Source organism: Haplochromis burtoni, unplaced genomic scaffold, assembly GCF_018398535.1.
Source record: "Haplochromis burtoni strain Fernald_Lab_line unplaced genomic scaffold, NCSU_Asbu1 Contig_83, whole genome shotgun sequence".
NCBI classification, from domain to species: Eukaryota; Metazoa; Chordata; class Actinopteri; order Cichliformes; family Cichlidae; genus Haplochromis; species Haplochromis burtoni.
The window spans coordinates 920,920-934,835 of record NW_024582444.1 but is presented as its reverse complement, the minus strand read 5'-3'; the positions used below and the strand labels follow the sequence as shown (position 1 = coordinate 934,835).

Below are 13,916 nucleotides of genomic sequence, written 5' to 3'. Positions count from 1 at the left end.
CTAAAATAGTGAAACATATTGATCAACATTTCCTTAAAATGCAAAGTAACAACCTCAAATTTTCCCTGCCAACAAACTAGAACCTAAAGATTATTCATTTCAGAATGATATCAAGAGAACAACTGTAAATCCTCAGAAGCATGCAGCTGTAGGAAGAGAAACTTTGCTTTAAAGTAAAGCTAAATGCATTATATGAATAGCTACAGATTAATTGGATAATTCTTTCAGTATTATTGTTCATTTGAAGGAGTGTTGATTTAAGTCACATGTAGTTGAGGCAAAAATCCTGAATGATCATCATTTAAAACATATGCAGAAGTACATGTCTATATACACATAGTCTGGTCCACAGAGGGTGCAGACAAATGCCTCTATTCTTAAGGGCTTAAGTGCTATTGCACATCAAAGGCAGTGAAGAAAAATATAAAACAGATGCCTAATTTGAAAACATAGACCTTCAAATAACACACAAGACAAGCTCAACAAAAGCGGCTGTGCAGAAGAAGAGTAGCACATACCACATTTTTTTTATTGGACTGACAAGAAGTTGATTTTAAAGCTGAAGAAAATGTCCCATTTGAACAACAGAGCCAAGAGTTTGTGGTGAAAGTTAAGAGTGAAATACTTCAAAAATGAGATTCTTCACTGAAACCACATTTAAAATACAGACAACACATGTAAATTAGCAGCCGACTGAATAGCCGTCAGTATATCAGGAAGAGGCAGAGCACTGGAGGACCTGCAGATGTCTTAATTGTTTTATTCTTACAGCTGTTTCTAATTAATGAATTCAGAAACAGTCTTTAGTATCTTATCAGCTAATTGAATGGTGTTTTTAGTGGCCATATCTGCTAAACTGTCTCCCCTCCAGGGTCCCCGATACTTCTCTGTTTGTCCCTGACTGCAAAGGATTCTTGTTTAGTTTCCTCAGCACTGTGCCAGAACAGATTTTCCACTTCATCAGCTCACGATGCAGTGTAGAAGGAAAATATATTCAACGAGATTGGTGCAAAGCAAAAAAATCCCACTTAGTGTTATTGTTGGCTAAATTCTTTGTTATGATTGTTATTATTATTATTATTCCTCTAGGCCACCAGTGGGCAATTAATTTTCCCACAGGGGCCACATGATAAACTGCACCCACACCAATAAGATGAGCTGAATTCTGCTCAGTATTAATTTCATATCTCAACAAGCTGATTGGTGTGGCCCTCCATAGCGGTTCCAGCTTCTCATGTGATTCCTGTGGGGAAATTAATTGCCCACCTCTGCTCTGGGCTTATCTCCTCAAATATCTGGGCCTTATCATAGAGGCACTGTTGATGCACCACATCCATTGGCTTGGCAGTGGATATTAGACCAAATGCCCCCATAGGCAATATAAAACATTGAGCTAATTTTGGGGTTGGAAAAATTAAGTCAGTAGGAAAGTATCTTAAACCTGCCTTCTATCTGAAGCCACTAGGTGGCGATAGCTGTTGCAAATAGATTTCACTCCCATACAGCAGTTATTTCTGAAGCCAAGAGTGTGGCGCTCACATGTGGCCCACCCAATATTAAATGTTCACTCAAATCCATATACAAAAGAGAGTGATGTAGGTTCTTGAAAATCCTATTAAAAAAACATAGCCAACACAGTGTGCTTGCTATAAACTGCTAATGCTACCGAGTCATACGCAAAGAGACTGTATATGACTTCTCGTCCCAGCTGAGTTGAGGTCAGTATTAGTGCTTCAAGCAGCAGAGTTGAACAGTATGAAGCCCCTCCCTGAGTCAGGCTGTTTTCCCAATTCCCAGTCTATATGTTATCCAAAGCTGAGCAGCTGCTTTTATGTATCTCAAGCTCACAATGCAGAATTCATGACGTTGACATTTTTAGTGAGCGGTTAAACACAGATAGAAACGTAGGCCGAGGAAAAGTGCAAATAACGCAAGGAAGATTCATGTTTCCGTGTCTGTGTTCACACTGCAGGCAAAAAAAAAATCAAAGTTTGGAATTATTTTTCATGTTACATCAGCGTCAGAACGAAAGTGCCACAGAGAGCCGTCAGTTCAAATATCAGTGTCACACTGTCGATTCAAAGCAAGTTAAAGAAGCGAGAAAGTACCAATAATAAAAACTGCATGTACCAACTTTTCTTTCTTTTTTTTAGTGTTTTGATTTCTAAGATTGTTAAAGTTTGTGTGGAGGGACAAAAAAAATGGATAAAGAAATAAAGTAATAAAAATCACATTTTGATACCCACAGAACTTCAAAGACTTTAAACACTTTTAAGATGTTTTTAAAATCAAATCTATCACTCTGAGCCAGAATTTTTCTTAAAGCGGTCCCTGAGTCAAACATTTCTCGTGGCCTTCCCGTCTTGGTCGCCTATTGATGTCAGACATTACCATTTTGAACACGAGGAGCAGCCAAGATGCTGCTGCTTTGATGTCGTGGCGCATCCGGACAGGATGAGCGAACCAGGTTCTCGCTCTGTCACTAGACTCTCCTCGTTTCTCAGAATGTGCTCTACCAAGCAGCGAGCTGCCTCCTCAATGTTTGTGTTTTCCTGAGTGAGAAAAAAAATAGAAAAAGGAAGACAGCTGTGATGAAATCTTTACAGCCACACCGGTGCAGCAGACACACACAGATTTTAATATCTCAAGAGAAGCTAAATTGATTGCCATGGACGCACATTCATATTAAACTCAGAATGAGTCCTATAGAAGCTGTAATTTTCCTTACTTTTCATATAGTGACAACACATTCAATTCAGTTTTATTTATATAGCACTAAATCACAACAACAGTTGCTTGCAGGTGTTTTGTATTGTAAGGTCAAGACCCTACAATAATATAGAGAAAACCCCAACAACCAGATGCAAGCACTTTGGCGACAGTGGGAAGGAAAAACTCCCTTTAACAGGAAGAAACCTCCAGCAGAACCAGGCTCAGGGAGGGGCGGCCGTCTGACACATCTAGGTCAACCTTAGAGTAGGCAGCTGGATTGATGACAGCTGGATCGCTACTTCTCTTAGCAATCTGATTTTGTTGTTCTCCAAAGATTTTTTTGAGAGGTTTACGGTGAATAAAGTTCAACATATCCAGGCTTTTCCCAGTCAGAGATAACGAGTATTATGGCAGTGGTTACCCGCCTTCTCTGTTAACCCAGTTTTTCTGCTTCAGCCTCTGTGCACACTCACATACTGTAAGAGAGCCTATTCCAGTGAAGCAATTCAGCACTGCCTCCTCCAATCAGAGACGTTATCAGAGGAACAGGTGATCTCTAAAAATTATAGAGAATATAGCAATAAAATGCAACATTGCTGCAAATAAGGTTATCTTTATGTTGTGAATTTACCAGCATCAAAAGCGCACAAAGGGGTAAAATATCTCACTCTATTATATTTATATTACTGCTCTGTGCTGCCGTTCACTTCTAATGTGACGGCAGCACATTAAAGCTCTGAAACACCAGCGGTTATTCAGAGTGATGCAGTCAATTAATTGTATTGGTTTAACAGGTATTCTCAGAAATAAATAGCCAACAAATATAAATGTTTACTATTTTGGGTTCTAGTAGCTGCCATCGCAGCAGTTTAAATCAGACATAGCGGCACATCTACGCCCGAGCGTAAACATTCATTTTCTGCATCACCGACTGAATGCCAGCAAAATCCTGTGAGAATGCGACTCGACTTTACAGCTGGGCCTCATTTAGTGGTGTAAGGTACAACTTATAAACCTTTTTCCTTCAGCCCAGAATCTGTACAACGCCTAAAGCGCACTGGAATCAGTGAAAATGTGACGCTTTCAGCTGATTTTAAACTGAAACGCTGCACATAAGTTGCTCCTGGTCAGGTTAAGCATTCTCCATAGGTTACTATAGTGATTTAGCCAAGAAAAAAAATTACTATTACCACATTAATTTAGAGCAGAGCTAGACTCTTTGGGACTAGGAATGCATGCTTGGCAGGGGACTGATGTCATATTATTTGATTTCTAAGTGTGAGCAGCATGTTTCATTGTAGGATGAAGGCAATCAGGACAGCGTTGTGTTGATTTGTGGACCCAAACGCCCCCCACAGCATAACTTTGTATCAGAGCCCCTCACTGAGGGCTTTAACGGTCCAGGCTTTTCCTTTCATTTGTCACACATCTACAGCTCTCTTTCAAACTGCCCACATGTCAGTCACTCTTTATGTACATGAACCTTGTACAGTAACTACATCGCAGCCTTTACCTCACACTCTTGTGTGTAACTCATTGGAAAGGCATTAAATGAGAAGAAAAAGAAGAGTCTAGTTCACACCAGAGTGCTGGAATTCCTCTGTTTGCCTCCCAAGAGGACGGCAAATAAACTTGTTTGACTTTGAGTGAAACATTTTTTGAATCGTTTGTTTTTACAGGAAGCTTCTGTTGAAATAACACTGCTCCAGTTTCCCCCCAAATATGCAAATATAACCCGATTTTGGGCCTTGCTTGTATGGCACAGAGTTATCATTTGGCTAGTCAAAGAAAGACCTCTAACCTTTAACAATTTGCACAGAAATCTTTGGTGTACTCAACGATCTGTCTAAGAAAATCTACAGCTTGTTGCAGAGATTGCATCAAAAGCCACGTGGGTCTCCTCTCTCACACCTTTGCAGAAGTCTCAAACCATCCGACGAAGCCGTTCTCCCTACAAAAGACGTCGAGTTTGGGCTGCTGGGAAACCAGCTGGTCTGACTTGTTGGCCAAGAGCACAGCTGGAACTGGCCTCCCATGGTTCAGTGTCACCTTTGGACAGAAGAAAGTTGAGCTGGATCACATTATTTTTTAAATAAATTGTTAAATGGCCCTGTCTTACCTTAAAGCACACAAACAGAAAAATATCAGTGTGCCCTGTAGTCTCTCTGTAAAGACATTTTATCACAAAAGCAAACCAATAACAAAGTATTACTGACAACTATACGAGCTGAAGAGACTAGAGTGCTAATTTTCGCTTGTTCTCATCATGGAGTGGTTTTTGTCTGCTTTAAAGTGTCAGGAAGCTTTTTCAGAGGTGCGTGTTCACCCTCTGAAATCCTCTCACATCTTTTATGATGTCTCTGTCCAAAAATGCTCCCCTTTACGCGCTTTTCATGCAACAGTCTGCAAAAAATAAGTTGTACATTTTATTTCCCTTTCAAGTTCTGCTTCTTCATTTTCTGCCATTTCATGCACATCAAAGTGCAAGGTTTTTCAAAAGCCCGTGGCATTAATCTACATTTGAACAATGACTGATAATTTTCCACATATACAAAAGGAGATCATAAATGTGCATGACTACTCCCATAAAAAAAAGCAAAAACCTGATTTAAATTTGCCCAAAATCGTCTTTCAGATCATCTGCTGAGTCGCCTCTGCTTTGCTTTGTTCGCTCCTCTGTTGTATAAAAATGAGGACCCTTCAACCTGAATATCAACCAAGAGCACGATTGTGATCTGTTGGGCTTTTTTTTCCAACTTTCACTGCACTAATGCAACTATAGCTCCTAATGCAAGATCCCAAAAACAACACTAGAAGTGATGCAGGGGTAAAAAGGAGAAAACGTGGGCAAATGTAGCAACCTGAGGTTTTTGCCTTTTATGGGAAATGCTGCTGGATCCCTGTGAGAAGGAGAAAAAACACTGAAATACTGCAAAGAAAATAACAGAGGTTTTGAGTCAGTGGGGTGCTGTGATAGACTGGCAAGCTGTGCAGGGTGCACTCTGCCCTTCATCCAGTGACAGCTGGGATAGGCTCCAGCCCCTCCGTGACCCCAAACTGCATAAACATTTAAGAAAACAGATGAATGGAGGGGCTAAAAACTCTGTCACTCTCTTTAGTTGCGATCAGTCACCAACCATCCATCCATCCATTTGCTTCCGCTTATCCTTTTCAGGGTCATGGGGGTGCTAGAGCCTATCCCAGCTGTCATAGGGCGAGAGGCGAGGTACACCCTGGACAGGTCGCCAGTCTGTCGCAGGGCTAACACACAGAGACAAACAACCATTCGCATTCACATTCACTCGCACATTCACACCTATGGGCAATTTAGATTTTTCAATTAACCTATCCACACAAAGTGCATGTCTTTGGACTGTGGGCAGAAGCCGGAGTACCCAGAGAGAACCCACGCAAATACAGGGAGAACATGCAAACTCCACACAGAAAGACCCCGACCCGATGGTGGAATTGAACTCAGGCAACAGCACTAACCACCATGCGATCAGTCACGTGTGGGTAAAAAAAAAAAAAGACAGAGAGAATGACGGTGAAGCCAGAAAAGCCCAGCTTTATGCTTCTGCAGGTTCAGCCATCTGACCTTGGAGTCTAGGTCATCCTTCCACTTCAGCACGGCGTCGAACGTGGAGGCCCTCGTCACGTCAAACACCACCAGTGCTCCCACCGCCTCCCGGTAATAGACACGAGTCATGTTCCCATACCGCTCCTGTCCTGGGATGAGACACCATCAATCAGACACACGCACACACAAAGACTGCTTTCAAGTCCATCAAATTAAATCAAGTCACGTAATGGTTTATGAGTGCCAGTTATGGAGCTCTGTGTGTGTGTTTAGTCTCCAGCAACTGCCATCATGTGCCTGATATTATGAGCATGGGATCTACATTCCTCAACCAGGCACCAAACGGCAGGGAGTGACCCAGGCATCCAACACACACACACACACACACACACACACACACACACACACACACACACACACACAGAAACACACTTACTGGGTGGAAAATCTGCTTTTCTTTTCTTTGTTTTTCTTCTGCCTTTCACTTCTTAATTAAAAAAAAGTGCTATCCTCTTATTTATGACACTACAAAAAGACTTGAGTTAGATTAAGATGAAGATATTTATGTTCTAACTCTCCTCTAAATATCCTCTCAAGTGAATTTGCAAAGTGCCTTTCCTTCCAGAAGCAGCTTTCACGGCTGCTGATGGTGAAACAAATGGTTCTTGTTCCCAAAAACCCCAACACACACACACACACACACACACACACACACACACTCACAAACACCGTTGTATCACCTGATATATATAAGCCTTAAACCAGTGGGTCGTTAAAGTTTGACAGACCTGCAATATCCCACAGCTGTAGCCGGATCACAGTGTTACTGTCCCACTGCAACACCTTCAGGGCGAAGTCCACCCCAATTGTGGCTCGGTAGTGCTGGGAGAAGATCTGATGCACATAACGCTTGATTATGGACGTCTTCCCTACTCCTAAGTCTCCGATGACCAGGACTTTGAAAAGAAGCTCCTGCTGCATGGCTGCAGGCTCGGTGATATTATGAAAACTTTCCGAAGGATGCTGAGACACATCAAAACCACAGAGCAGCTACAGTAAAGGCATTTCCTTCCGTCCTGCTGCGAACCGAAATATTATCACGTGATCTTCTATCGTCGAGAAGCGGTCGCACTCGTCTGCTATCACCGGAGTCCAACAGTCTAAATAAAATAAGGACAGCGTGAGTTCGCTTACTTCAGAGCAAACTGCAAACTTCAGCAGAAAACTCATGGTGCGTTCACACACTCCCCGTAAACATAAGCTTCATTTTAAATTCCATCTGATGTCTTTAAAATATTCGAATAAAGCGACTCTGCAAATAACAAATTAATATCTGTCATTTAAATGTCAGAAAGTTGTGTAAAATGGATCGATGACGTCTTTGGATGTTTTCAATTAGAAAAAAATGATCGATTTAAGCTGAAGTTCGCAAATATTAGATTGTTTTACTATTTAAAAAGCAGCAATAAATGTTTTCATGACTAAATCATTTCTGTAGCCCTACATCGTGATTGCACGGAGTGTCCATCATGGCTAAAGTCAGACAGCACCGTTATTGTAATGGACCCGAAAACCAAATGCAAATCAAAGAATCCAAACTTGATTTCAGGCTAATGTGTTGGACTTTACTTCTGAACTGAATGGAGTTTTCAATATCATTGAATAAGATCAAATAAAACGTGCAAATGCGCTTTAGTCTTTACCTAAGAACGATCAGTGCTCCATGCTGAGAAAGAGCACTGCAGGTGCCATTTTTGTTTTGTGAGTGTTGATATGAGAAGTACAGAAGGAGTTGGAATGTGGTACTTCATGATGAAGTCAGGGATAACAGAGGTATGTGAGGGTGGTGCAGGTCATGTATGAGGAGAGTGGTGGTGGACTGGTGGGAAAGTCAGATGGGTTCAGGGTGGGGGTGGACTATGATGTTTTGCAGACAACATTGTAATCTGTAGTGAGAGTAGGAAGAGGGTGGAAGCGAGGCTGGAGAGGTGGAGGTGTGCTCTGGAGAGAAGAGGAGGCAAAGTTAAAGAGGCAATTTTTGGACATGTGCAGAAGAGTAATAGTGGTTATACTGCATATACTTATTTTTAGTGTACTGAAATGCAGTTTAACAAAAGAAAATACATTTTCTTTATAGAAGTACATAGTAGGTTAAAATGAAAATACTCCAGAAAATATTGTACTTATAGTACAAGAGCAAATAGAATAAGTTTAGTTGTTTTCCACTGGCTGATCATTCGCTGTCACCCTGGAAGTCTAGGGGAAAAAAATTATAAATATATTTTTGTAAGTAGTAAGTACTGATATGAAACAATCTCATGTGTGTTCGTTTCTTATTTACCGATTTTTTTCTTCCGTATAGCACGTGAATGCATCGCCCCGGGAATCTGCTGCTGCGCTGCTGTGCGCGCCATTACGGTAATGGTACTGATGAGGTCGAGGAAGAGACGTGAGTGCGATGCTGCTGCTGTGTTCTGCTGCCATTTCATCAGCGGATCATCGCGGAAATATCAACAGCCCCGCTGTAATGAGCCAGCAGATCGGATCACCTGTCGGGCCAAACACCGCTCACCCCGTTTTCACCCTTTAAACCGGCTCACAAAGCGATGCTGCACCGGAGGCCCTGCTAATGCTCTGTATGTTACCGCCTGGGGTTTTCTGTAAGCAACAACAGAACCAGTGCTAGATTAGGGGTCATTTTTTTTCTTCTTTTTTGGAAACATAATCATCAATATGGGGTTTCTTTTTTTCAAGTACTGAGCTCTGAACTTGAGGTAGGTCACACTTTATTAGTTGTTTAATTTAATTGTTGTCCAGAAAAATAATTAACTAAGTAGAGAATGCTCATTGAGCTAAGAGGGTTGGGCCTTGTGATCAAAACAAAAAAAATTAAATAAAGAACCATATAGTTTGTTGCATCATTAGTAGCACAGGACGCCTTCTTCCTATCTATGGTGATTTTTAAGCAACTATATTAAACCTGAATTCTGGCTTTATTCAAGGCCTCATTGTGTGTTATTGCTCTATAACAACCACTCTGCTATCCACATGGGGGCTGACTACGCCACTGTTTATTGAGTTGGAGAGGAGTGGCCTCCCCCTCCCTCTTTCAAATTAGATCACCCATCTGTAAATCACATGGCCACTGCTGAGACGCTATGAGCCTATTATTCCCATGTTTAGAGGAAAGCCATAATCCCAAAAAATATCCTTCTAGTCAGCACAATCTCTGGATTAAATGTAATGTTTGATCTGTTTAAACTCATTTAAGCAGATCTTCTTTTTCTGAAAAAGACGGAGGGGCTTGTGGAAGCTTTAAAGTCTGATGTTTAATCTACAGCTGTTTCCATCCTCTTTGAAGGATCCAGATTTGAAGACATGAACAGCAGGATTTTAATTGATGTTTTAGATTTTATATTTACAAAAATCCTTCCATTAGATGATGTAAAATATTTGGTTTTGTGAGGAGAGGATTCTCATTTCATCTTTTTAAGAGTCTCGTTTTAGTCTCAGTATTGGGCTTACTGTGGGTGACCCTGACTAAGTGAGTGGGTTTTTTTTTTGTCTTGCAGAACTTATTTCAATGCGAAATGGAGACTATATGGCTTTACCAGTTTCGTCTGATAGTCATCGGAGACTCCACAGTCGGCAAGTCATGCCTGATCCGGAGGTTCACTGAGGGCCGCTTCGCACAGGTGTCAGACCCGACCGTCGGGGTGGACTTCTTCTCCCGTCTTGTGGAGATCGAGCCGGGGAAAAGAATCAAACTTCAGATCTGGGACACGGCAGGACAGGAGAGGTTCAGGTAAAGACAGACTCCTGATTTCTTTCTCATGTGTCCACAAAAACTAGATTTTGGACTATAAACAAGACTCTCCTCATACTTCAAAAGCACACACTACACATGCTTCCGTCAGATGGGCATTAAAGCTCAGTTAGGCCACGTTAAGATGACATGTTTTGACATTTTCCTTCATTAACATTAATGCATGAGTTCTCTGTCCATCTGCTGTTAACACTAAACTAAAAGTTTGTTAGGTGAAAACTATCTCAACCAGATGGGTAATTAAGCTGTTTAACCTCATTTGAAAATTAAAGTTTATATTTGTGATCATTTTAATATCTTAATAAGAGTCAGAGAGAGGAAAAGGAAGCCACAAACTGTGCTCTTTTGGTTGGATTGGATCACAGTGGAGGAGGGGGGAGACTTTCAGCTGCTCCTTTATTTCCCAAACGGGTCGCCATAGCAGATGGATCCGCATGTTTTATTTGGCACAAATCTTATGCCGGTTGCCCCTCCTGATGCAACACTCCCATTAATCCAGCTCAGGACTGGCACAGGCAGTACACCAGCTTGTGTTTCCCTAAGGCTGGTTTGGGTCTTTTGCTGGTCTCGAAATAAAAAGAATCTACTTTTGGCAGCTCCCTTATTCAAAAAGTGGTCGCCACAGCGGGTAGCTCTGCATGTTTGGAAAGAAAAATAATAATTAAAAAACAAACAAACAAAAAAAAAACCAAACAAACCAAAAACCCAGAATATCTCCAGTCTAATCCTTTACTGGGTTCAGAATTCACATTTTTAATGATTTGGCAATCATGGGGAAAAAAAACAATTCATGAAGTCATGACTATGTTTTTTTTTTAAAGGGGTCACTTCTAAATATGTAAATTCAATGATATAAAATATTAAAACTTGCAGCCAAATGAAAACAGTCCACAAAATACAAATAAAATATTAAAAAGTAGATTTTTTTCAACCTGATGCTAATCACATGTTGAAGAAGCTGGAAAGAGTTGTATATAACAGTATGGCCTACATTCCCAGCTGCCAGCTTTTTGATTCATGCTGATATTGTGTAAACATGGAAATCAGAGTGTATTTTTAAAAGAAAACATAAAAAAAAAATGGGGGAAATAATTAGTTGATCCCCTGCTGAATTTGTGAGTTTTTTCACTTACAAAGAAATGAACAGTCTCTAATTTTTATTGTAGTTTTTAATGTCGAGACACAGAATATCAATACAAAATCCAGAAAAAACACATTCAATGAATGTTATATAATTGGTTTGCATGTCGCTGAACTGTGTCATGATGGACTGACCTTTTGCAGCCTCACAAAAATTTGCTTTAGAAGTCACGTTTACAGGCCCGTGCTAAGTTTGCCGGTGAACAAATGATTGAGAGAAGGCTTAGGAGAAAGTGATGTGATCAGGTGGTCTTTGGCATCAACGTTACCCTTCGTGTTTGGATGAAGAGAGATGTTGAGTATGATTCAAAGAATACCATCCCCACTATCAAGCACAGAGGTGGAAACATTTTTCTGCTAAGGGTACAGGACAACGTCACTGATTTAAAGACCAGAATCTTGGATGAGAACCTCCTTCTCTCAGCCAAAACACCAAAGATGGGTCATGGATGGGTCTTCCGCCATGACAGTGACCAAATGTGTCAGAAATAAGGACGGATAGAGGTTCACCTGTATTCATCTGCAAAAGAAAGAAAAGAACAAAAAATCGGTACAAATTGTATAACGGTAGTTTTGTTTTTTTTTAGCAAAAACTACTCAAACAGATGCAACTTGTTCATTTGTAGGGGACTGTTTTTTTCCACTGTGGGTGTGGTCTTCTGCCAGTTATTCACGTCTGCATTCCTGCACACCTCTTTCTGTGCAGGTCAATCACCAGAGCCTACTACCGCAACTCAGTGGGTGGTCTCTTGCTCTTTGACATCACAAACCGCCGCTCCTTTCAAAACGTCCACAACTGGCTGGAGGAGGCGCAGAGCCACGTCCAGCCGCACAGCATCATCTTCCTGCTGGTCGGCCACAAGTGTGACCTGGAAGCCCAGCGTCAGGTGACTCAGCAGGAGGCGGAGAAGCTGGCGGGGGCCTACGGGATGCGCTATGTGGAGACCTCTGCACGGGAGGCCATCAATGTGGAGAAGGTGTAGTTTTTGTTTGTTTTTATTCCATATGTAGTTCATCTTTTTTTTTTAATTGAAAAAGTGGGATATTATAGGAAAGGTTCTGCTTTGCAACAATAATATGGGTGGTATAAATAACTACAGGAGCACGAAGAAGACTGTCTCTCTCTGCCGTCTGCATGCAGGGTGTCTAAAACAAAAAGAGGTACTTTTATTAAAAGTAAGCAGTGATGGTGAAATAAGTGACAACAATTTGAAATATTCAATGCAAAACTCCTCATGAAAATGTTGGTTCTCTTAGACTTAAAGATGCATAATCCTAATACGCTATAAGCAGCATATATTGACATTTTTGCAGTTATTTTAAGAATTAATGATCAGAATAAAACATAATCTCTGTTGCTGAGCCTGCTCGTGATTCCTCCTCCAGGCGTTTGTGGATCTGACGAAGGACATCTTTGAGCTGGTGCGCAACGGGGACATCAAGATCCAGGACGGCTGGGAGGGCGTCAAGAGCGGATTTGTTCCCAACACCGTCCACTCCTCTGAGGAGGTCACCAAGAGCAGCCGGCAGTGCTACTGCTGATTCGGCTGCAGCACGTTAGGGTGAGAGGTGGTAATACTTCAGTGGACTCCATATGTACAAGATCTTTTTTGCCATGGCTGCTCTCAGGCCAGTTTTAGGGGACTTTAATGTTTCCCCTGCTCAGTTACATACTTATTCATATAGACCTTATTTTAACATTCAATTGCCTGTTTAAGGCTCAAACTTGGGGCACTTTGTTGATGTTCCCAACAGGTGTAGAAGCACAAGAAGCATCCTGCCACTTCATCTTTCTGTGTGCATGCGTGTAACTCTAGTCATCCTGCTGTCTTTGCAGCTGCTACCGACACTTAAGCTTTACTCCACCTTTGGCCTTTCCTGATGTGTACAGTTATACTCCAGTGGCCAGTTCCGTTTCTCTAGCTGCACATGTATAAAAGACTATCAGTGTAGTGTATTTATACTCTTGTGTGACTTTAATTTGATGAATCAGCGATGCCACGACTGAGCCACGCCTCTTCCTTTTTTCTGGAAATGCCTCTGAATATACCGCAGCCCGTTGTGGACTATATTCGGCTGGAGAGAGGAGGCAGAAAGAGGCAGCAGCCTCGCCGACTGATTGTACGCCTGCACTACAAATCTGAGTGGCTTAACGCATAAAGAAGGTGGAGGTCGGTGAACTCCAAGCGAACCAAAGTTTCAGATGTCTCGTTTGTTCACCTGAACGCGGAGGAACGAGTTTGCACTGTGAAAATGATTAATGGTACATTTGTTCTTTGCTGGAAGAAAAACGTTACTGTAGCTGCTTATTTTAGCCTTGACGACTTGATCGATATGGCAAGTTCTCAGTTCACGTTTACTGCTCCGTGTTGGGTTACTGGTGAGAACAGGTGAGAAACTGTCCAAAAGCCTTTTGTATAGATCCCCATAGTGTTCAATTTGAAATAAATATAAAGTCACAGTAAAAAGAAAGTGAAGCTTCCTTTCATTTCTGAGGTTTTGTGTGTCAGGATGTTACTAAAAAATCAACTGGTCCCTTAAAGCCCCTAAAATGAGGCTAAAACTAACAAAAAAATCAACCTCAGGTAATCCAAAAACATTTATTTATCAGCAAACATTAAACAAAAATGTAGACGCAGTGTGTGGAAAAGCAAAGTA

At 41.4% G+C, this 13,916-nt stretch overlaps 2 protein-coding genes across 2 annotated transcripts; one reads left to right on the top strand and one right to left on the bottom strand.

The window, feature by feature from the left end:
* Positions 1-311: 311 nt before the first annotated feature.
* rab38c (RAB38c, member of RAS oncogene family) lies at positions 312-7,273 on the bottom strand. The gene is made up of 4 exons (XM_005926377.3): positions 7,081-7,273; positions 6,311-6,441; positions 4,624-4,761; positions 312-2,552 (listed from the first exon to the last, which is right to left on the bottom strand). Exons 1-4 carry the CDS (start codon positions 7,271-7,273, stop codon positions 2,388-2,390), a joined length of 627 nt encoding a protein of 208 aa, XP_005926439.1. The 3' UTR covers positions 312-2,387.
* A 122-nt stretch (positions 7,274-7,395) lies between these two features.
* Positions 7,396-13,730, top strand: LOC102301815 (ras-related protein Rab-39B). The gene is made up of 5 exons (XM_005926380.3): positions 7,396-7,523; positions 8,655-9,066; positions 9,865-10,097; positions 11,965-12,235; positions 12,645-13,730. Exons 3-5 carry the CDS (start codon positions 9,883-9,885, stop codon positions 12,798-12,800), a joined length of 642 nt encoding a protein of 213 aa, XP_005926442.1. The 5' UTR covers positions 7,396-7,523; positions 8,655-9,066; positions 9,865-9,882; the 3' UTR covers positions 12,801-13,730.
* Positions 13,731-13,916: the final 186 nt, after the last annotated feature.